General features: G+C 39.6%; 1 protein-coding gene across 4 annotated transcripts in view; it reads left to right on the top strand.

The window, feature by feature from the left end:
- SPON1 (spondin 1) overlaps positions 1–22099 on the top strand; it is a 251436-nt gene that overhangs the window by 59145 nt on the left and 170192 nt on the right. For all 4 annotated transcript variants that reach the window (XR_005983970.1, XR_005983969.1, XM_041730694.1 and 1 more), the window contains exon 3: positions 13833–13966. Coding sequence is in view for 2 of the 4 variants with exons in the window: in XM_041730694.1 (XP_041586628.1) it covers positions 13833–13966 (134 nt within the window). In the remaining 2 variants the exon portion in view is untranslated. The remainder of the gene's footprint in view (positions 1–13832; positions 13967–22099) is intronic.

Raw genomic sequence — 22099 nt, 5'->3', positions numbered from 1 at the left:
GGAAATTAAACCTTGTTCCCCTGTTTGAACCTGGATTTGCCTTACCTGGCTATCTCACTTGGCTGGGTGGGGACCAGCCACAGGTCCTTTAAGCTCTCTTTTGAAGGGAGTTAAGCAGCCCACTTTACCAACAAATCTCTCCCAAGTGACTTTTAACTTAAACAGCCTCAAAAAGTTTATATTAGCCTATGTATTTTTTTAAAAGAACAACAACAGGGGTGCCTGGGTGGCTCAGTTGGTTAAGCATCTGACTCTTGACTTGCTCCAGGTCATGATCTCAGGGTTGTGAGATGGAGCCCCACATCCAGCTCTGTGCTCAGCATGGAGTCTTCTTGGGATTCTCTGTCTCCTCTTCCTCTGCCCCTCCCCCTGCTTGTGTGTGTGCATACACGTTCTCTCTCCCTCTCTCTCAAATAAATGTGTAAAATAATTTAAAAATTAACAAAAAGAACAACAACAAGGAACAGAAATGTTAGCCATAGAATGTTGTAACAAGGTCCTTAAAAATATTAGAAACTTCTTCATTTAAACTAATACATCATCATTGTAGAAAACTTAGGAAATACAAAAAACATAGGAAGGAAATAAAAATCACCCATAATACTATGACCAGACACAACCACTGTTTGAAATATGTCTTGATTTTCTGGTCTGAGGTACTCAGAAAAGAAATCATAGATTGAAAGGAGTGGTGAAGCTTTATTTAGTCATATTAGTGGATGGCTAATATAGTGGCTCTACTCAGACCACAAGAAGTGTGGAGGTTTGGGAAGATGCAGAAGGGTACAAGAGCACATTTTGATAGACCCAAGGCTTATTGGAAGAAGCTAATATTTTCTGAAAAGCAAACAACTTTGGGAGCATTCTCTGAATCAGAGGAAACAACTCCTTCTGTTCAATACCTACTTACCATCTGGCAAGTGAGGTTGTGAGTAAACAATGGTGTTTACCTGAGGTGGCTTCTATATCTTGGAAAACAACTTATTTGTTTCAGTACTGGGTCAAGGGTCTTACTCTTATCCCAGACTGAGACTTTTGCCAGAGGTAACTGGAAAGAGCTCACACTTTGGGTTCAGACAGTGCTAGGTCAGAATGGATCACTCTGAGCTTCATTTCCTCTTCTGTAAGATGGAAATAATTATTCCCATGAAGGATTCAATGATGTGGCCATGCTAAGTAGCTGACACATGGAAAATGTTAATTAAGTCTTAATGACTTTTGGCTTTTTTGAAATAGTCACCTAGAACCCTCCCAATGATTGTAAATATTTAGGGCTAAAAGTTCCAAAAGTTCTCTATGACTGTCAGAAAAGGGGCTTCTCACTGGAAATCAAGTGCACAGGTCTAAGAGAATCACATTGTTTGGAAATCCACCCTCATGCCAACAAAGCTGCATAAGGGAAGCTAAGAAAAATCTGAAGGAAAATCTAAGGAAAATCTGAAGGAAAGTACTAGTACTTATGTGTGTGTTGGAATGGTGTATTTAGTTGTGGGCTGGCCCAGTGTATGTGGTTCCATGGGACTAAGCCTCACCAGAGAGAAACTTCTTACCTAACATAAGGGAATGACACTATTTGGAGGGACTGTGGCATAGGGAAAGAGCACAGACATTAGAGTCAGGTAGAGCTCCAACCCTGGCTCTGCCACTGTGGGACTTGGACAGGTTATTTAACCCATCTATGTCACAGTCGTTTCTTCAAGGATAGGTTTAACAATACTTATCCATTTTGAGGGGAAATGGAAACAGTATATGTAAAGTCCTTGGCCAATATAGTACTCCAGAATGGTAGCTATTGTGATTATAATTAAGGCTGTTAATTACCATCTAGAAAAACAAAGTCCAAAGTCAGAAGGAAGTCCAGGGAGTTGTTTAAGAGAGTGAAGGGAGATATTACAGCCCAGACATAGAGCTGAGAATCTCACAACCAAAGGGGGGAGGCAAGTACACAGAGGTCTCCAGCATGAAACTATTATGTATCAGGCTCTGTGCTAAGTCCTGGGGAAACAATGAGAAAAAAAAAAAAACAAAACAAAACCTAAGAGACATGGTGCCTGCCCTCATGTAGCTTACAGATTATTAGAGAAGTAGACATTAATCAAGGAATCAAATAAATGCATGTAAGATTTCAAAACAAAGTGTCTGAGAGAGATGGTTCCTATGAGAAAGGGAGGGAATTACTCTCTAGTGAAAGAAAACAGGGAAGACTTTTCTTTTCTTTTAAGATTTTTATTTATTTGTTCATGAGAGACACACAGAGAGAGGCAAAGACATAGGCAGAGGGAGAAGCAGGCTTCCTGTGGGGAACCTGATATGGGACTTGAACTCAGGATCTTGGGATCGAGACCTGAGCCAAAGGCAGATGCTCAACCACTGAACCACCCAGGCGTCCTAACAGGGAAGGCTTTTCAGTGAAAAAGATGAGTGAGCTGAGATGAAGTTAAGGAAAGAGGGGAAGGAGGAGAGGGGAGAGAGAAGAAGGAAGTAGGGGTGAAAAATGGAGGAAGGGAAAAGATGGGAAGGGGATAAAGGAAATAGGAATTGGTCAGTCTTCGGCAGAAAACACAAGTCCGTTGAAGTCAAGTGCAGAAAACTAGGAGGGAGATGGCGCAGTATGAGGCTAAAGAGGTAAGAAGTAAGAGATTCAACTCTGTTAAGGATTAGTCTTGATTCTAGACGCAGTGAGAAGCTGTAAATTGTTCTAAAGAGGGAGATATTAGAATTAAATTTGTTATTTTTAAAAGGTCACCTTGGTTTGCCATATAGAGAACATTATTTGGAAATCCATCATTCAAAAAAGAATGTACAAAGGCTGGTTAGAATAACTTTATATTAGTTCAGATGTAGCTGATGTAGCTTAGTCTGGGTAGTAGCAGGGATGGTAGTAGGAATTCAAGAGATATTTGGAGGGTGAAATGGACCACACTTGGATATGAAAGGGAGAGGGAAGGAGGAGCCATAGAGGACATCCAGTGTTTCTGACTTGAACAATGGAAGTAGGGCCAGGCTAGAGGCAAAATAGTTAAGTCAGTTGCTGACGAGGTAGATTTGAGGTGGTTTTGATCCAAGAAGAAATGCAGATAGAAGATAGAAGGTCAGAGATACATGTCTGGAGATCAGAGGAGTGACCAACCCTGGAAATATAAACTTGTGAATCATCCACACATAGGTAGTAATTCAACTGGTGAGTTGAATGACATCACCTGCAGAGACAGAATAAAGTCAGAACTGGAGAGGGTTTAGGACTAGCTTCTAGCAATCTCAGATTCAAAGGCCAGTAGAGGAGGATGAGCAGCCAATGAAAGTGGAGAAAGAGTAGATAAGTAAGTAGAGCCGTGGAGGAGGACAAAGAGCTATGGCACAAAAGCCACGCAGGGAGACAGTGCTTTAAGAAGAAAGACTACAGAGGATTTACTGGATTAAGCATTGCAGAAGGCACTGGTGGGCTCAGCTAGAGCTGTCGGAGTACCACAGTGTTCCCCAAACTCCTGGGATTGAGCTGAGAATGAGTAGGAGGTAGAGTGAAGACAATAAGCATAGCCAAGTCCTTCAAGTAATTTGATCGTGATGGAGAGGAGTGAGAGAACACTGTAACTGGGGAGGGATGAAGGCATAACTGAGGATTGCTTAATTTTTAAATGGGAGGGACTCAAATATGGTTAACAGGCTAATGGGAATGATTCCACTAGAGCCAAAACTGAACGTGGAAGGGAGAAAAGTAATTCTTAGAGTCAGAAAGAAGTGATGAGAACCAAGCAGAAATGTAAGAAAAGTAAGCCTCCTCTATTTAACAGCAAGAAGGAGGACAGGGCGGATGCAAATGAGAAAATGAGGGACTCTACATCTCATGACTTCTGGGTTTTTTCAGTAAAGTAAGACACAAGGTAGAACAATAAGAGGAGACATAAAAGTTGGAGGTTTGAGAAGAGTGGAGAAGATTTGAAATCATCATTGTCAAGAATGGGAAAGTAAAATAAATAGGAAGTATTTTACCAGAGTCTAACCTGCTGAGGTTTTATCAGATCTACACAGCAGTGTAGCAGGGCAGGCGCAAGGCTAGGAGTCAGTTAATATAGAAGACAACTGACCTTATCCTGGGGTGAGCAGTTTATGTAAGGTTGGGATTTCATCACATCAGGAAGGTGAAATGACAGAGAGGTAAGGGAGTTTTTAGAGTTTGTATACTACATATTTAAAAATAAAGACCTACAAATAGATAACATAATGTTGGTAAAGAAGAGCAAGGAAAGGGGACTTGCCCTTCTAGATGTTAAACTATATTATAGTGCCATAGGCAAGGGGTGGGCAGGAGACTGGAATAGAAAGCCCAGAAACAACATGAGCGTTTGGGAACCTGATATATGATTAGATTGAATGTATGCCTCATTTGCCTGGAAAAGCCTCAGGTTTACCTGTTATCCCAGGACAATGATTAATAACAGCTTTTTCATCCTTGTTTGGACAATAAATTGTGTTGTTGTTCTATATATGACAGAGGTAGCATCACCAAAAAAGTGAGGGAAAGATGGATTAAGTAGCATAAAAATAACTCACAGTGTGGACTTCTGGTGTCCCATCCCACATGTAAGAAGCTTGGAAGTCAATACTGCATTCTGATAGCAAGTCAAAAGCTAAGCAAACTGAAACATCAACAGCTCTTAGGTTCATCAGAGGACTGAGTTCACAGGGCAAACCACTGCCCCCAATACCGGGGTGACAGGAGGATACAGAGGATCACAATCTACCAGAGCAGAAATCTCCACATGCTGCATGGGAAAACAGCATAATTGTTAGATTGCTAGAGGCTCAGTGTGGACAATTCCGAGAATTAAAAACTCCAGAGGCACCCAATCACTGGGGTAAGGATGGGGTACAAAACTTCTGTGAATTTTACTTCCAGGAACTCTATCAGATTCTCAAAGTGAATATCAGAGAAAACCTTCTTTGTACTTCTGGCAAGGGGAGGAAAGGAGAAACCATCTTTGAATACACCAAAGTGTTCTGTTCTTAACAGGGCCTGCCCTCAGGAGAAACCATTTTACCAGAGCCTAACCTGCTGAGATTTTATTAGAGCCTAACCTATTTGGGGGAAGAGAAACTCAATGCCAGGTCCTTCTAGCCTTCCAAGTGGTAGAAGGAAAATGCACAACTCCAGACACTTCAGCCATCCAGTCCCATCTAAGGCAAAAGGGGAGTGGTTGGAGGGGTGGCTGAGAAGCCTAAGTGAGCTTCACAGTCCAGGAGTACAAGTCACTAACAAAAAGACTGAGACATAATCATAGGACTAAAGAATATTTCCTCTCCCCAACACATTACCACCACATTGCTAAAGGCCTATTTATTTTAATTCCTTCTACCCAGAACATCAGGGATACCTTTCAACAAAAAGTTAAAAGGCATGCAAAAAGGCAAAAAAACACAATTTGGAAAAACAGTGAAAGCATAAGAAGAAGATATGGCAGAGATGTCGAAATTATCAGACTGGGAATTTAAATCAACAATGATCAATATGCTAAAGGATCTAATGGATAAAGTAGACAGCATGCAAGAACAGTTGGGCAATGTAAGAAGAGAGATGGAAATCCTAAGGAGGAAGAGAACCAAAAGAAATGCTAGAGATCAAAAACCTTGTAACAGAAATGAAGAATGTCTTTGATGAACTTATTAGTAGACTGGACACAGCTAAGGAATCTGTAAGCTTGAGGAAATATCAGCAGAAACCTCTAAAACTGAAAAGCAAAGAGGGAAAAGACTAGAAAAAAATACAGAAGAGAGAATCCAAGGACTGTGGGACTATAAAAGATGTAATATATGCATAGTGTGAATACCAGGAGAAGAAATAGAGAAAGGAACAGAAGAAATATTTGAAACAATAGTGACTGAGAATTTCCCCCAAATTGATATCAAACACCAAACCATAGATACAGGAAGCTCAGAAATGCCAAGGATAAATATCCAAAAGACTGTACCTAACCATATCATCTTTAAGCTAAAGAAAATCAAAGGTAAATGTGAGACAAGAAAATATCAAAATCCTATCGGAGAGGGCAGCCTGGGTGGCTCAGTGGTTTAACGCCGCCTTTGGCCCAGGGTGTGATCCTGGAGATCCGATGGAGTCCCACATCGGGCTCCCTGCACGGAGCCTGCTTCTCCCTCTGCCTGTATCTCTGCCAGTCTCTCTCTGTGTGTCTCTCATGAATATATAAATAAATAAATAAATAAATAAATAAATAAATAAATAAATAAATAAAAATCCTACAGGAGAACACAGGCAACACCCTTTTTGAACTTGGCCACAGCAACTTCTTGCAAGATACATCTATGAAGGCAAGGGAAACAAAAGCAAAAATGAATTATTGGGACTTAATCAAGATAAAAAGCTCCTGCACAGCAAAGAAACCGTCAACAAAACTAAAAGACAACCTACAGAATGGGAGAAGATATTTGTAAATGACATATCAGATAAAGGACTAGTATCTGAGATCTATAAAGAACTTATTAAACTCAACAGCAAAAAAACAAACAATCCAATCATGAAATGGGCAAAAGACATGAACAGAAATTTCACCAAAGAAGACATACACATGGCCAAGAAGCGCATGAGAAAATGCTCCGCATCACTTGTTGTCAGGGAAATACAAATCAAAACCACAATGAGATCCCACCTCACACCAGTGAGAATGGGGAAAATTAACAAGGCAGGAAACAACAAATGTTGGAGAGGATGTGGAGAAAGGGGAACCCCCTTGCACTGTTGGTGAGAATGCAAACCAGAACAGCCACTCTGGAAAACTGTAGAGGTTCCTCAAAGAGTTAAAAATAGATCTGCCCTACAACCCAGCAATTGCGCTAGTGGGGATTTACCCCAAAGATACAGATGCAGTCAAACGGCAGGACACCTGCACCCCGATGTTTATAGCAGCAATGTCCACAATAGCCAAACTGTGGAAGGAGCCTCGTGTCCATTGAAAGATGAATGGATAAAGAAGATGTGGTCTATGTATACAATGGAATATTCCTCAGCCATTAGAAACGACAAATACCCACCATTTGCTTCAACGTGGATGGAACTGGAGGGTATTATGCTGAGTGAAGTAAGTCAATCAGAGGACGACAAACATATGGTTTCATTCATTCGGGGAATATAAAAAATAGTAAAAGGGATTAAAGGGGAAAAGGAGAGAAAATGAGTGGGAAATATCAGAAAGGGTGACAGACCATGAGAGACTCCTAATGCTGGGAAACGAACAAGGGGTGGTGGAAGGGGAGGTGGGCAGGGGGTTGGGATGACTGGGTGACAGGCACTGAGGGAGGCACTTGATGGGATGAGTACTGGGGGTTATATTATATGTTGGCAAATCAAACTCCAATTAAAAATATATACAAAATAAATAAATATCTTGGGGGTAAAAAGAAAGAAAATCAAAGGTAAAGAAAAAAATCTCGAAAGAAGCTAGAGGTAGAGAAAAAGACCTTACCTATATAGGAACAAAGATAAGAATTATATTCAATTTATCCTCAGAAACCATGCAAACAAGAAGAGAGTAAACTGAAATATTTAATGTATTGAGAGAAACAAAACACTAACTGAGAATTATGTATCCTATAAAATTTTCTTCAAGTGTGAAGGAAAAATAAAGAATTTATCAGACAAGTCAAAACTGAAGGAATTTGTTGCCAGTAGATCTGTCTTGCAAGAAATGTTTTTAAAGTTCTTTATAGAGAAGAAAAATAATATAAGTCAGAAACTTGGATCTTCATAAAGAAGAGCATCAAAGAAAAAATAAGTGAAAGAATAATAAAAAAATTTATTTTTCTTATACTTAATTGATCTAAAGGTAATAGTATGTTCAAAATAATAACAGTAACAATTCATTCAATTATGTATGTTTATGTCTATATATACATGCTTATGTATAAGTAAAATAAGTGACAACAACCATGCAGAGGAGAGGAGGAAGGAACTAGGAATATTTGGTTATTATAAGGTAACTGCATGTCTGTAAATCAGTATAGTGTTATTTGAAAATAGGCTTGAGCTGGTTGTAAATGTAGACTATGAATTCTAAGACAACCACTAAAAAAAAGCAAATAAGAAAAGAAGTATAATTTATTTGCTAAGAAAAGAGAAAAAATAGAATCATAAAAATGTTCAATCAAAGACAAAAATGATAGAAACGAGAAAGACAAAAATAAAAACAAAAAGGTAAACAAATAGAAAACAAGAACAAGTATTAATCCAACTACATTAATAATCACCTTAAATATCAATAGTCTAAATATACCAACTAAAAGATTGTCAGAGTGAATCAAAAACAAGACCCTGGTATGTTGTCCACAAGAAACACACTTTAAATATAAAGACACATATAATTAAAAGCAGAATGATAGAGCGAGATACACAGCGCTAACACTGATCATAAGAAAGCAAGAGCAGCTATATTAATATCTACAAAGCAGACTTCAGAGCAAGGAATGTTACCAAAAATAAGAGGAGTATTACATAGTGATAAGGGGGTCAGTACTCTAAGAAGACATAGTAATCCTCAATGTATTTGCACCTTACAACAGAGCATCAAAGTATGTGAAGTGAAAACTGATAGAACTATAAGGAGAAATAGATGAATCCACTATCCTAGTTGGAAAATTCAACACCCCACTATTAGAAATGGACAGATCCACCAGTCAGAATCAATAAGGACATAACTGAACTCAATAGCACCATCTATAAAATGAATATAACTGACATCTATACATTACTTCATCTAACAATAGCAGGTTACACATTCTTCTCATGCTCACATGAAACATTTACCAAGATATACCACATTCTGGGCTATAAAACATGCCTTAGCCAATTTAAAAGAACAGAAATCATACAGTGTTTGCTCTTAGACTACAATGAAATTAAACTAGAAATCAGTAACAGAAGATAGGTGGAAAATCCCCATAAACCACACATTTTTAACTGACACATGGGTCAAGGAAGAAATTTCAAAAGAATTTTTAAAATATTTTAAACTAAATGAAAATTAAAATATAACTTATCAAAGTTTGCGGAATGCAACAAAAGCAATGCTTAAGGGAAAATATAGCATCAAATATGTATCTTAGAAAAGAAAAAGATCTAGATTACTCCTTAGAAAAAGAAAAAATTATATCCAAAGTAAGTAGAGGAAAAGAAGTAATGAAAATGGGATCAGAAATGAGTGAAATTAAAAATCAATAGAGAAAGCTAACAGACTCAAATGATTGGCTCTTCGAAAAGATCAAAGAAATTGGTAAGGCCTAGACACACTAAAAAAAAGAAAGAGAAAAGACGAAAATCACTGATATCAGAAATGAAAGAAGGAACATTACTGCAGATCCATGGACTCTAGAGGAATAATAAAGGGGAGCATCCCTGGTGGCTTAGCGATTTAGTGCCTGCGTTTGGCCCAGGGTGTGATCCTGGAGACTCTGGATCGAGTCCCACGTCGGGCTCTCTGCATGGAGCTTGCTTCTCCCTCTGCCTGTGTCTCTGCCTCTCTCTCTCTCTCTCTCTGTGTGTGTCTCTCATGAGTAAATAAATAAATTCTTAAAAAAAAAAAAGGAATAATAAAGGGCTATTATGAACAACTGTATGCCCATAGACTTGATAACCTACATGAAACAAACCAATTCCTTGAAAGATAAAATCTGTCAATACTTACACAAGAAGAAATAGACAGTCTGAATAGGCCTATATCTGTTATAAAGAATTGAATCAATAATTAATAATTTCCCAAAACAGAAAGCATCAGACCCAGATGGGTTCACTGGTGAATTATACCAAACATTGAATGAAGAAATTATACCAACACTCTACTTTCTAACTCATTTTATGATGCCTGTGTTACCCTAACACCAAAACCTGGCCAAGACTTTGCAAAAAAAAAAAAAAAGAAAAAGAAAAAGAAAAAGAAAGAAAGAAAGAAAGAAAACTGCAGACTCCTATTTCTCATGAATATAGACTTAAAATTCTTCAACAAAATGTCAGTAACCAAATCCAACAACGTATAAAAAAAATAAAAACTATAACCCAAGTGGTGGAATTTATCCCAGCTAACGCAGGGCTGGTTCAACATTTGAAAATCAGTTAACATAATCCATCAACAGATTAAATAAGAAAAATGTGATCATTATCTATAGATGTGGAAAGAGCATTTGACAAAACCCAGCACCCACATGATAAAAACCCTCAGCAAACTCGGAGTAGAGAGGAATGTCTCAATTTGATAAAGAACATCTGCAAACAAAACCTATACCTAATAATGCAATAAGACAAGAAAAGGAAATAAAAGGTATATAGATTGGGAAGGAAAAAATAAAACTCTCATCTCAGATGACATGACATAAGAGAATCTGAAAGAATCAACAGAAAACTTCCTGAAACTAATAAGCAATTATAACAAAAGATTACTGGTTACTAGGGGTTGGAGGGAGGGAAGGATGAATAGGCAGAGCACCAAGGATTTTTAAGGCAGTGAAACTATTCAGTACAATACTATAAAACTTCTGTGATGAATGCATTCAATTATACATTTGTCAAAACTGATAGAATTAACAGCACCAGGAGTGAACCCTCATGTAAACTCTGGACTTTGTGTGATGATGATGTGTCAGTGTAGGTTCATCAGTTGTAACAAATGTACCACTCTGGTGCTGGATGTTGATAATAGAGAAGGTTGTTCATGTGTAGAGACAGGGAGTCTGTGGGAACTCGGTACTTTCTGCTCAATTTTGCCATAAACCTGAACTACTCTTAAAAAAGTAAGTTCATTAATTATTTTTAAATAGCTCACAATGTGGAAAAAATGCAGTTGGAGTCCTGCTCTCTTATATTAAAAAATAAACTAAATGGATTGAAGACCTAAATGTGAAAGGTAAAGTTATAAAGCTAATGGGAAAAAAAACACTAGAAAATATCTTTTGTCATCTGTTTTTTAAGGCAAGACCACAAAAGTGCAAGCCATAGGAGAGAAATTGGTGAATTTGACTAGATGAAAATTATTTCTGTTAAACAAAGAATGCTAAAAATAAAATGAACCTCTGGGTGATAGAAAGATATTTGTAAGTGATTAGGGATTCATATCTAAAAAGTACTATAAATCAGCAAGAAAAAGATAGGAAAGGAAATAAAAGGTAGGAAAAGGAAATACTGATTGGGAAGGAAAAAAATAAAACTCTTTTCTCAGATGACATGATTTTCTACATGAGAGAATCTGAAAGAATCAACAGAAAACTTCCTGAAACTAATAAGCAATTATAACAAAAGATCCATTGGCAAAGATTCTGAGTAGGCAATTCACAGAAGGAAAAACCTGATAAATTTATGAAGAGTTGCCCAAATTTGTATTAAATTAAGATACCACTTTACATCCATCAGATTGGAAACAATTAGAAAGTCCAATTCTCATAAGTGCTGGCAAGGATATGGGGAAATGAGAACACTTCTGCATGGAAAATAGAGTGAATGGTATAGCCATTCTGCTCAACAATCTGGCAGTACTTATTGAAAATTTTTTAAAGATTTTATTTATTTATTCATGAGAGACACCAAGGAAGAGAGGCAGAGACATAGGCAGAGGGAAAAGCAGGCTCCACGCAGGAAGCCCAACGTGGGACTTGATCCCGGGACTCTGGGATCACGTGCTGAGCCACCCAGGTGTCCCAGTACTTAGTGAAATTTTTTTTTTCTTTTTTTCTTTTTTTACTTAGTGAAATTAATACGATTATATTCACAAGCAAACAACTGAACAGTTCCACTATATTTATATTGCTGAAAAACTCTCATGCGGGTTTGCAAGTAGCACAGCATGAAGAGCTTCATTGCAGCAATGTTTGTGGAGGTAAAGATCTGGAAGTCAGCTGACTGCCTCACTGGGAGAATGGATAAGTAAAATGTGGTCTATGCTTGCTGTGGAATACTAGGCAGCAGGCAGAAGCAATGAATTACCTTCACATGTAATAACTTGGATACAGGTATCCTCACTTTTTGAAAGCTCACGTTATGCCACTCTGCGTTTATGGAAGACCTACACTAGTGCCTGTTTTCACCAACGAAAAGAAATCCAAAGAGGATTTTCACTTTTATGAAAAAGGCAGTAAGTGAAAATAGCACTCAGCATTTGTGTCGCAGTGAGCTGTCTAGAGGCAGTGCACGCCTGAGCAGCCAGAGCGGCGTGACCAAGCTCCTTCCCCAGAAACTACACTCAGCATCTCCGCATCAAGCCCCATATCGCTTTGAACTGTGTCTGTGAGCATCTGTGTTTTATCTTGATTTACTTTGTGCATCTGTTAGCAGGATGTGTCTTAAGGTATCAGAAAAGCCTGAGGAGGTTATTTTTGGGGTCTGGGAACACTCAAAAATTTTCCATATAAATTAACAGTAATTGCTTCTTCAGCTTTTGCCATTTTAGCTTATAAAAGATTTCATAGGTATGCTCTACATTCAGATAGTGGGGAAAACCTGTGTCTTAAAAGCATAAGATTAAGCGAAAGAAACATTAAAAGAAAAAACAATTCTATGTAACTTTAAGTTACATATATATGTGCGTGTGTATATAGACACACATAATGTATATCATATATACACATACACGTGCATAATGTATATAATATATACACATATGTTATATATACATATATACATTATAAACTTTATAAACTTATGTTTATACACACACTCAGAAGGGCATATATATGTGGGAGAAGGGTAAAGAATGTAGAGATAAATAAAATATAATACGCGATTGCTTTTGCTTTGTCCGGCGATAAAAATGTATGATGAGCCCAAAGCATTTCTGAGTGACTTCATTTTTCTACCTGCTGTCCTAAAAGGAATATGAATTTTTAAAAGTAAAATAAATACAATATGGATATTATCATCTTATTAAATTGTATTTGAGGATTAAATGAGTAACACAGATAAAGCACTTAGCTTAGTGCCTAGTACATGCTACGCACTCAGTAAGTATTATTTATTATTGTTATTAGCACTACTCATGACATAGCTACCACCGATCAGTTGGAGTTGGCACTTAAGACAGACTGGATTTAGATGACTTCCCCCCAAGAGATCCTTCCAGGTCTAACAGTCTGTAATAGTACAAGAGGGATAGGCAAGTTCTGACAGCATACCCGGAAGCAAGCAGAGAAGTGCTGAAACAGTCCTGGGGAATGGGAATGGCCACCAGTTTTGTTTTTGTTTTTTTTTTTTTTTTTTTTTTTTTGCAGTGTCCAAGGAAACCTTGATGGCCAACTTGGGAGAACACTGACACAATGCACAAACTAGCGAAGTAGAGACTGCCAAGTAAATAGTGCCATGACGCTGGGATAGAATTTATGTACTTCGGTGTACTTCCTCCAAAGGGTTTTTTTTTTTTCTTTTAGCATTTTGATTTGAAGTTATAAAACCATAGTTGAATTACAAATTTTAGCTATGTAGAAAGTGCTGGCTTTGGATTATTCCCCTCCCCCTCCTCTTCCTCCTTCTCCTCTTTCTCTTTCCCTGAAGTGGGACACAGTTATGGTAGGGAAATAAGCAAGATCATCACCTAGTGGCCTATTCCTCAAAGTGCTGACACAAGATCCTGGTCCCAAAGAGCAGAGAACACGTGCCAAATCCTTGCCCTCATGTTAATTCAACAAGCATTGACTGGGACTCTATGCCAGGCACTATTCTGGTGTCTGGGGATATAGAGCTGCTAACACAAAATGACAGGTTTAAAAATAAAATTAAGGAAGTGTCAACTCGGAAACTGAAGAGCCTTTCCCAAAGTGACATTGCATTTTAATTTATTTATTTTCCCCAGATCATAGATGAGGAAGAAACACAGTTTATGAGTAACTGTCCCGTTGCGGTCACTGAAAGCACCCCACGGAGGAGGACACGGATCCAGGTGTTCTGGATAGCGCCACCCGCAGGAACAGGCTGTGTGATTCTCAAGTAAGTAAACAAGGGATCCTTGTAACACTTCACTCTCCTTCCTGGTGGTCTAGCAAAGACCGCATGGTGTGGTTGCAAGAAGAAAAGTGGCTTTATTGGGGCATCAGATGAGTTGCATCATCTCTCCACCCTTAGTTATCTTTTTTTTTTTAATTTTTATTTATTTATGATAGTCACACAGAGAGAGAGAGAGAGAGGCAGAGACATAGGCAGAGGGAGAAGCAGGCTCCATGCACCGGGAGCCCGAGGTGGGACTCGATCCCAGGTCTCCAGGATCGCGCCCTGGGCCAAAAGCAGGCGCTAAACCACTGTGCCACCCAGGGATCCCCACCCTTAGTTATCTTAATTCTGAAATGGAGTCAACGGTCATCACTGATGAAATGCTATAAAAAGAACCATTTACCCAAATCTCCATTTTTATTGAATTCAGTGATTCTCCTGGCCATGCTGTATATTCTAGAGATATTGATTCTAGGGCTGGTTAAGAAAGATTACAAATCAGGTAAGGATCATCTTTGACTTCCTCCATCTGGAAATTAATATCACTATCCTTAAATTGCGCTAGGCTGACCTGAGACCCAACTGTAACCTTCTTAGGCTCTGGCCCTGTGTTATGATCTTATTTTCTTCCTCCTGTCATCAAAACTGCCCTCTTACAACCTTCCTAGCTGGTCTCCTGATCCTTCCTTTGTTAAGTTACAATGCATGATAAGAGGTGTTAACTTGGGGCACCTGGGTGGCTCAGCTGTTTAAGTGTCTGACTCTTGGTTTCAGCTTAGGTCATGATCTTGGGGTCATGAGATCAAGCCTTGTGTTGGGCTCTGCTCTCAGCACAGAGTCTACTTGAGATTCTCTGCCTCTCCCTTTCCATCTGCCCCTCCCCCTACTTGTGCTCACTTGCACACTCTTTCCCTCTCAAATAAATAATAAAATCTTTTTTTTTAAAGAGGTGTTAACCAAGTAATATTTTTTCTATGGAAGGTAGCATTATCTCAATCCCATGTCTCCAAGTGGTTTGCCATAGGATGATGTTCAGGGAGATGTAAATAGGTGGGCAGGAAACCAATTTCTAAGTCTGGAAAATGCTGTAGACTGTATCCCCTTCTTGCAGATTCCCCACATATATTAGCAGATTTAGTTTTGCAAAGTCCTACTAAAATGAAAGCTGTTTAACTTGGTTTTACCAGCATTCCCCAACCTTATTTGACTTCTTTTTTCCTGTGACATATATTATTAACATTCACCAGTTTGGGAAATACAAGCCATAACCTATTCTAAAAAGATTTAAAGACCGTATAGAGCGATACTGGGAATTTTAGGATTTCAGACAGGCAAACTGTCATAGGTAGATGGACAAGGCTCCAATCCCAGAATCCAAGAAGCCATTTTCCCATGGAGGTAAGGGGCTGGGACCTTCCCAAGCATCTTCCTCTTATGTGAGTCCCCTAGGGCCTGATTTATATATAATATATATATATTTATATATAAATAAATTTATATAAAATAATTTATATATAAATATATATATTTGGTTCATTTGTTTGCATCTCCAGCAGGTGGACATTTCGACAGTCTTAGAACTGTGGTTAACTCCAGCCCACCTCTGAGGAGGGGCTAGTAAGGTGGCATTCCAACCAGGCAGTCCAGTCCCTGGATTCAGCTGTGCCTGGCTTATAGAAAAATAGCCCACAGAAGTCTCTGGAAGCCTCTGTCCATTATTCAGGCCCAGCCCTGTCTTTGTCTGGCCTCCCTTTCCTGCCACTGTCTATACATCACTTGTTTCTTAGTTTGATGCAAGCTGAGCCTGCTTACTTGATTCCTTGAGTAGTTTGTCTCCTGGCATCAATCTGTACTAGTGAATTTTGTTTAAAAAGGATAAAAAGATGTGGTTTATGTATACAATGGAATATTACTCAGCCATTAGAAACGACAAATACCCACCATTTGCTTCGAGTGGATGGAACTGGAGGGTATTATGCTGAGTGAAGTAAGTCAATCGGAGAAGGACAAACATTATATGGTCTCATTCATTTGGAGAATATAAAAAATAGTGAAAGGGAATAAAGGGGAAAGGAGAAAAAATTAAGTGGGAAATATCAGAAAGGGAGACAGAACATGAAAGACTCCTAAGTCTGGGAAACAAACTAGAGGTGGTGGAAGGGGAGGTGGGCGGGGGGTGGGGGTGACTGGGTGACGGACACTGAGGTGGGCACTTGATGGGATGAGCACTGGGTGTTATTCTGTATGTTGGCAAATTGAACACCAATAAAAAATAAATTTAATTTTTAAAAAAAGGATTAGCAGTAGAACTTTAAAAAATTGAAACCTTACATATAAACCCCAGCATATAACATGAATCTAGCTGAAATATGGGAGAAGGCCTGTGGAAATAAAGGCCGCTGAAACAAGAACAAACCAGGGCTATTAATCGAGTGCTCGCTATATAGCAAGGGAGTCAGCTGCCATCGCTAGCATTTGGCAGGGACTCCAAGACTAGCAGAGAAGCGGGAAAGCTTTTTCGGGAAGAAAGGGCAGACTATAGGTATGTTCTGATTAGAAGGTAGTATTATTAAAAAAAAAAAAAAAAAAAAAAAAAAGAAGGTAGTATTAGTGTGGGGAAGCTGGAAGGAGGCTAACTAAAAGTGGAACATCTTATATAATTCGTTTGGCTTTCTCTTATTGGTCCTGAGTTGGAAATAGAGGAGGCAGTGGGAGCAAAAATTAGAGGAGCTAGTGGTTATTGACAAATCCTAAATGCTCCAGACTGACATTACAGGGGTTGTGGTTTGGGTTCCCAGGCCAGTTGCTGCAGAGTTTGGGGTTCAGAGCTCTATCATTGTGGCCATATGTGGCCTGCCTGTTGTCCATTGGTGTTTTCTGTGTCTCGGCCTAGGAACTAGGTTCCCAGGTAGCTTTCTGGTACCCACACTCTTGACCCTGGCTGCCCGGTCACTCTGCAGAGCCTGGAGCTCTGAAGAAGAAAGTTGGAAAACCTTAGATTTATGTGATGAGTCTCCCTGCTCTGAAAATCCTTATCCTTCTGGCTCGGATCTCTGGTTTTCTTTGGCTTATTGTTCTCACAAACCAGAAATGTTTGATCTTCCTGGCAGAAGCCAGAAAGGCATCTCTTGTTTACCCGTTAACAATGAACATATGTGAACATATGTTTATCCATTAACAGTGAACAAGTGTGGCTTGTTCACTCACTGGTTCTTTCAACAAATGTAACTGAGCTTCTATTTGCACAGGCATCCAGGATATATGGAGAACTGACATATGTTCTTGGCCCTCAAGATTCTCATGGGCCAAGCGGAGAGAGAAAAGTCAACCAATACTATCTCAGTAACTAGTAACTCAGCAGCACATCTAGCAGGTTTTATCAGATTTAATCTTCATAAGAAACTACCCCCATTTTGCAGAGGAGGTCCTAGGGAAATTAGGCAAGTTTCTTGAGTCACATGTCCATTTAACTCCAAAGCCCCATGTTCTTCCTTTCTTTTTTTTTTTTTTTTTTCTTTTTTTTTTTTTTTTGAGAAGGTATCTGGAGGAGCAAACCAAAGATATCCAGCACACACAGGAAATCAAAACCTATGTCTATTTCTCAAAATGGCTAGTTAGTTGTCCCACATCCATTTATTGAATAGTTTGTCTTTTCCCCAATTGTTTGAAATGCTACTTCATCAAATATAAAATCTTTACAGAGGTCCGTTCCGCTCTGCTGTCTTTTTATCTATTCCTGCACAAAACCCACACCATTTTATAGCATAATTTTATTTTATGTTTTGATAGCAAGTCCTCGCTCATTAATCTTCTAGTTCAAAATGTTCACAGCCATTCAGGCAGATTCATAGTTCCACACGAATCATAGAATAAGTTTGTCGTAGTTCAATAAAACTTATATTGGGATTTTGAATAGACTTGCATCGAATTAATAGTTTAGTGTGGGAAATGTCAGCATCCCTACAATATGCTTCCCCAGTAAGAAATATGGAATATGCCCTATTTATTCAGATCTTTATATCCTTCAGTGAAATACTGTGATATCTCTTCATTGAGATTGCACATTCTTATGTGGCTTTTTCCTCATAGATATTTTATAGTTTTAGTGCTTTTGTGAATGGGCTCCCTTTTTTCCCCCATTATACTTTCCAATCATTGATTGCTTTTGCTTAGGAAAGCCACTGATTCTTGTACTCTGAGTTTGAATCTGGACACTGTTGAACTCTCTTGATAGTACTAATGACTTGTTCTTTCATTCTTTTGGGAAATTATGAATAAGTATACCCTGTGTTTCCTTTTCATATTTAGTTTACTGTCACCTCTAGATGACTATTAAATGGGGTTCATGCTTGTTTCTGATTTTAATGGGGATTCTATGATATTTTACTTTAAAAAAATTTTTTTTTGATATTTTACTTTTTAAGTGTAATATGAAGTACAGGTTTCAAATTGGTGCTTTAATCAAGTTGAGAAGGACTTTTTTTTTTTTTCCTAAAGAGTGAGGGTAAGCGAGTGGTGTGGGGGAGGAGAGAATCTTAAGCAGGCTCCATGACCAGTATGGGGCCAGACACAGGACCCTATCCCACAGCCCTGAGATCATGACCTGAGCCAAAATCAAGAATTTGAGCCACCCATGCACCCCAAGAAGGACTCTTTATCTAGCTAAGAAAGTTTCCTTTTTCTCGTGTAGAAGGCAGCATTTGGGAAACTGGACAACCAGGATTCCATGTGTACCTGACATGTGCCCAGAGTTTACCAGCATGGGAAAGACTTAGGGTATTAAACAATGATCCTGATTCCCAAGATATTTTCAGTGTGGTTGTGGTAGAAATAAAAATATATATGCAAAGGTTAGAAAGCCCAAGACAAGTATGAACTGGGGACAAATTAAACGTGGCTAGTCAGAAAGGAGAAGAGTGAGGAATGGAATAATGGAATCATCAAAGTTTCTCGGAAAGTTGGTTTACATCTTGAAGGCTATAGTAGGGTTTGGATAAATGGACAGAAGAACGAGGTTATTCTGGGTGAAGGGGAGGACTTAGTGAAACTGAAGCGAGGTTTGGAGGTTAAGAAAAATCATGGCAGCCCCAGGAGACAGACTCCATGAATTAGAAGGCCTTTGGGGGCCAAAATCCATTGCTAAGTCATGGAGGCCTTCCAGTGTCAAGATGAAGAGATTGAATTTGATTCAGGAGGACCGAGGGAGCCATTAGTGGTTAAACAGTGGACTGACATGCTGGGAAGAAAGTTCATTAAAAAGTTAGTAAGGACACTTAAATCTGGCAGCAAAGCTCAGGGCAGATGAAAGGGGAGATGCCGACTTTTTTGCAGAACCCTCGCTTGCAAAAAGGAGCATTTGTGTCGCGGTGTTTGGTTAATATTCCTAGTAGACTAAGCTGCAGAGTCTGCTAAATGTCTGTAGATGACAGCTCTGAAGCCTGCTTGGTTAGTCGTGTTCCTTTGCCCAGGAGGGCAGGAAGGGAAGCACATAGCAATTACGACTTTCCTTTTGGCACAAACCTGACACCATTTCCATTTTCCATTTGGATGCAAAGATTTGAACAGTTCTAAATTACAGGCTTTCCAGGCAGACCTCCTTATAGCCTTCTCCCTACAGTTGAATGACCCAGCACTTAAAGTTGCCCTGGCATGCTGAAAAATGCTGCAAACATCATAGCAAAGTAGCAACTGATTGAAAGAAAAAGCCCCTGTGAATAGAATGAATGTGTACAGATCCCACCAGAGGGAAATCTCGTCTCCTTAAACCTGACAAAAATGTTGTCCCCTGAAGTGATCTTCTCTTTTCATACATTTATTACCTTTAGCATATACATTTATTACTGGATTTCTGGCATGCATTTATAACCTTCTGGAAGGGTCTGAGATATGGGTCCTCCTGCTTCTGAGGAGATAGTCATTCGGTGAACCCTTTGGGAGTTCAACCATATGAAACTGTGGTTGGGTACAGGATACGGTAAAGCAGGGCAGCCCGGGTGGCTCAGCGGTTTAGCGCCGCCTTCAGCCCAGGGCCTGATCCTGGAGACCTGGGATTGAGTCCCACATCAGGCTCCCTGCATGGAGCCTGCTTCTCCCTCTGCCTGTGTTTCCGCCTTTCTCTCTCTCTCTTTCTCATGAATAAATAAATAAAATCTTAAAAAAAAAAAAAGGATACAGGCAAAGCATTAACAGCCATGAGCCAAGCCCTATTCTAGGCATATTAGAAATATTGATGTCATCGTCATAGCCATTCCCTGACAGAGATACTACAGGGGACACTGAGGCACAGGATAGAGTAAGTAACTTGCCCAAGGTCGTGGGCTATGTGACAGAGCTGAGATTTAAACAGAAGAGCTCGGCTCCAGGGTCTGTGATCTGTACTCTACCATCGCAGATGGGTGCCACTAGGTCAGATTCAACTCGGACCTCTCTCTCTCCCCTGACACCATTAGTTGCCAGATCTAGTCTCTTCTGGCTACCACTTGCTTTGTATTCATTGCCTCATTCACAGACACTGCTTGCCACAGTATTACAAGAACCAGCTACTTGCTCACCCTGGTTCCTTACCCTCTGCTCCTTCGTCTGGGATAAGACTTGCTATCCTCTTACACAGCTGAGTCACACCACTTACCCAACAAAGCTGAACAGGGCTTTCCATCTCCTTCAAGATAAAGTCAGGAATTTTAATCAGAGCATTTAAGTCTCCCCATGTCCTTTCCCAGAGTCTCTGATCCACGTCTTCTTGCCCTGAATGCCTCCACAAACCCTGTGCTCCAGCCATTCCTGTCTGCTCATTGTCTTGGTGACATTTATTGAGCGCCTCCTATGTGTAGGCACTGAGGACTCAGAGGTTGTCTTTGAGGATGTCACAGTCTAGGAGTGAAACACGCATGAAACCAATCAGGTTCGCGATCTTTCATCTGCAATTTGAAAATCCAGAAAGCTCTAAAATCCAAAAGATTTTTTTTTAACTCATTTAGGGCCTGAACCTGCTCTGAACTGACTTAAAGTTGTTTATAGTCTTTTAGTGTTAATATTAGCGTGCTGGATGCTGCCCCAGACCCTAATAGGAATACTACAAAATATATGGGATTTACACTATATTGACTAAATATTGACTTTCGGAAGTCCAAAAATATTCTGAATTCTGAAATATACTTGGCCTGGGGGGTATCAGATAAGGGAGCTTTGCCCTGTTGATTACAATCCACAGTGGGAAGTTTGGTAATGAAAAGTATCACTCCCAGAGGACAAAAGAGGTGGCCCTGTGGCAGGACTGGGTTATACATAAATGTTAAAAAGAAGCAACACATTTCTTGCCAAACTTCATAACCTATTCCTAGCTGCAGCTGCTACAAGATCTGAGAACTTATTCAGTGTCGCCCATTGCCAAAAAGTAAAGTTAGCATGGTGTCCAAGGCCCTTCACGACTTGTTCTTTCCAGTCCCATGTCTAGGTCTGAGACTGAGCCCCATGGAGAGGATCGATTTTATCCCTCTTCCTGGCCCTAGTGCAGGACTTGGCAAATCACAGCTGGGAGGCCAAATCCAGCCCACTGCCTGATTTTGTGAATAAAAATTTTTGGAATACGGCCACCTTCATTCATGTATATATTGTTGAGGGCTGCTTTCATGCTATAGTAACAGAATTGAGAGGCTGCAACAGTAAAATATTTTTTCTCTGGCACTTTACAGAAAGTGTGTACTGACCCCTGTTCTCACACATACCCCAGTGCTACAAACTTAGTAACTGCTGACTCCTATTCCAGGTCCACAGAAAAGCCCAGCTGAGACAAAGGGTTGTGTTCAAGTGGTTTATTTGGAAAGTGACCTCAAGGCGGGGGGGGGGGGGGGGGGGGGTGGCGGTAAGGAAGGCATGGTTCAAAGTGTTAACTTGGCTATCACTGTAGGCAACTGGTGTTTGATCCCCACCGGGACCTTTTGAAAGACCTTATGACACAGGTCTCAGAACAGTGTACCTAAGTATAGAGGGGAAGCCATTATCCATTGGCTCCTCCTCCATTGATCGGGGTTGGCCTCACAAGCATTAACTCCCTGTGTACTTCCGAGTTACACACATTTGAGCATTCATCAGATTCTGAACCCATACTGTGGATCAGCGAAGTCTGGGGATAGG

The sequence above is a fragment of the Vulpes lagopus genome, chromosome 15 (genome assembly GCF_018345385.1).
Source record: "Vulpes lagopus strain Blue_001 chromosome 15, ASM1834538v1, whole genome shotgun sequence".
NCBI classification, from domain to species: Eukaryota; Metazoa; Chordata; class Mammalia; order Carnivora; family Canidae; genus Vulpes; species Vulpes lagopus.
The sequence above is the reverse complement of the archived record's forward strand: the minus strand, read 5'-3'. Positions and strand labels throughout refer to the sequence as shown.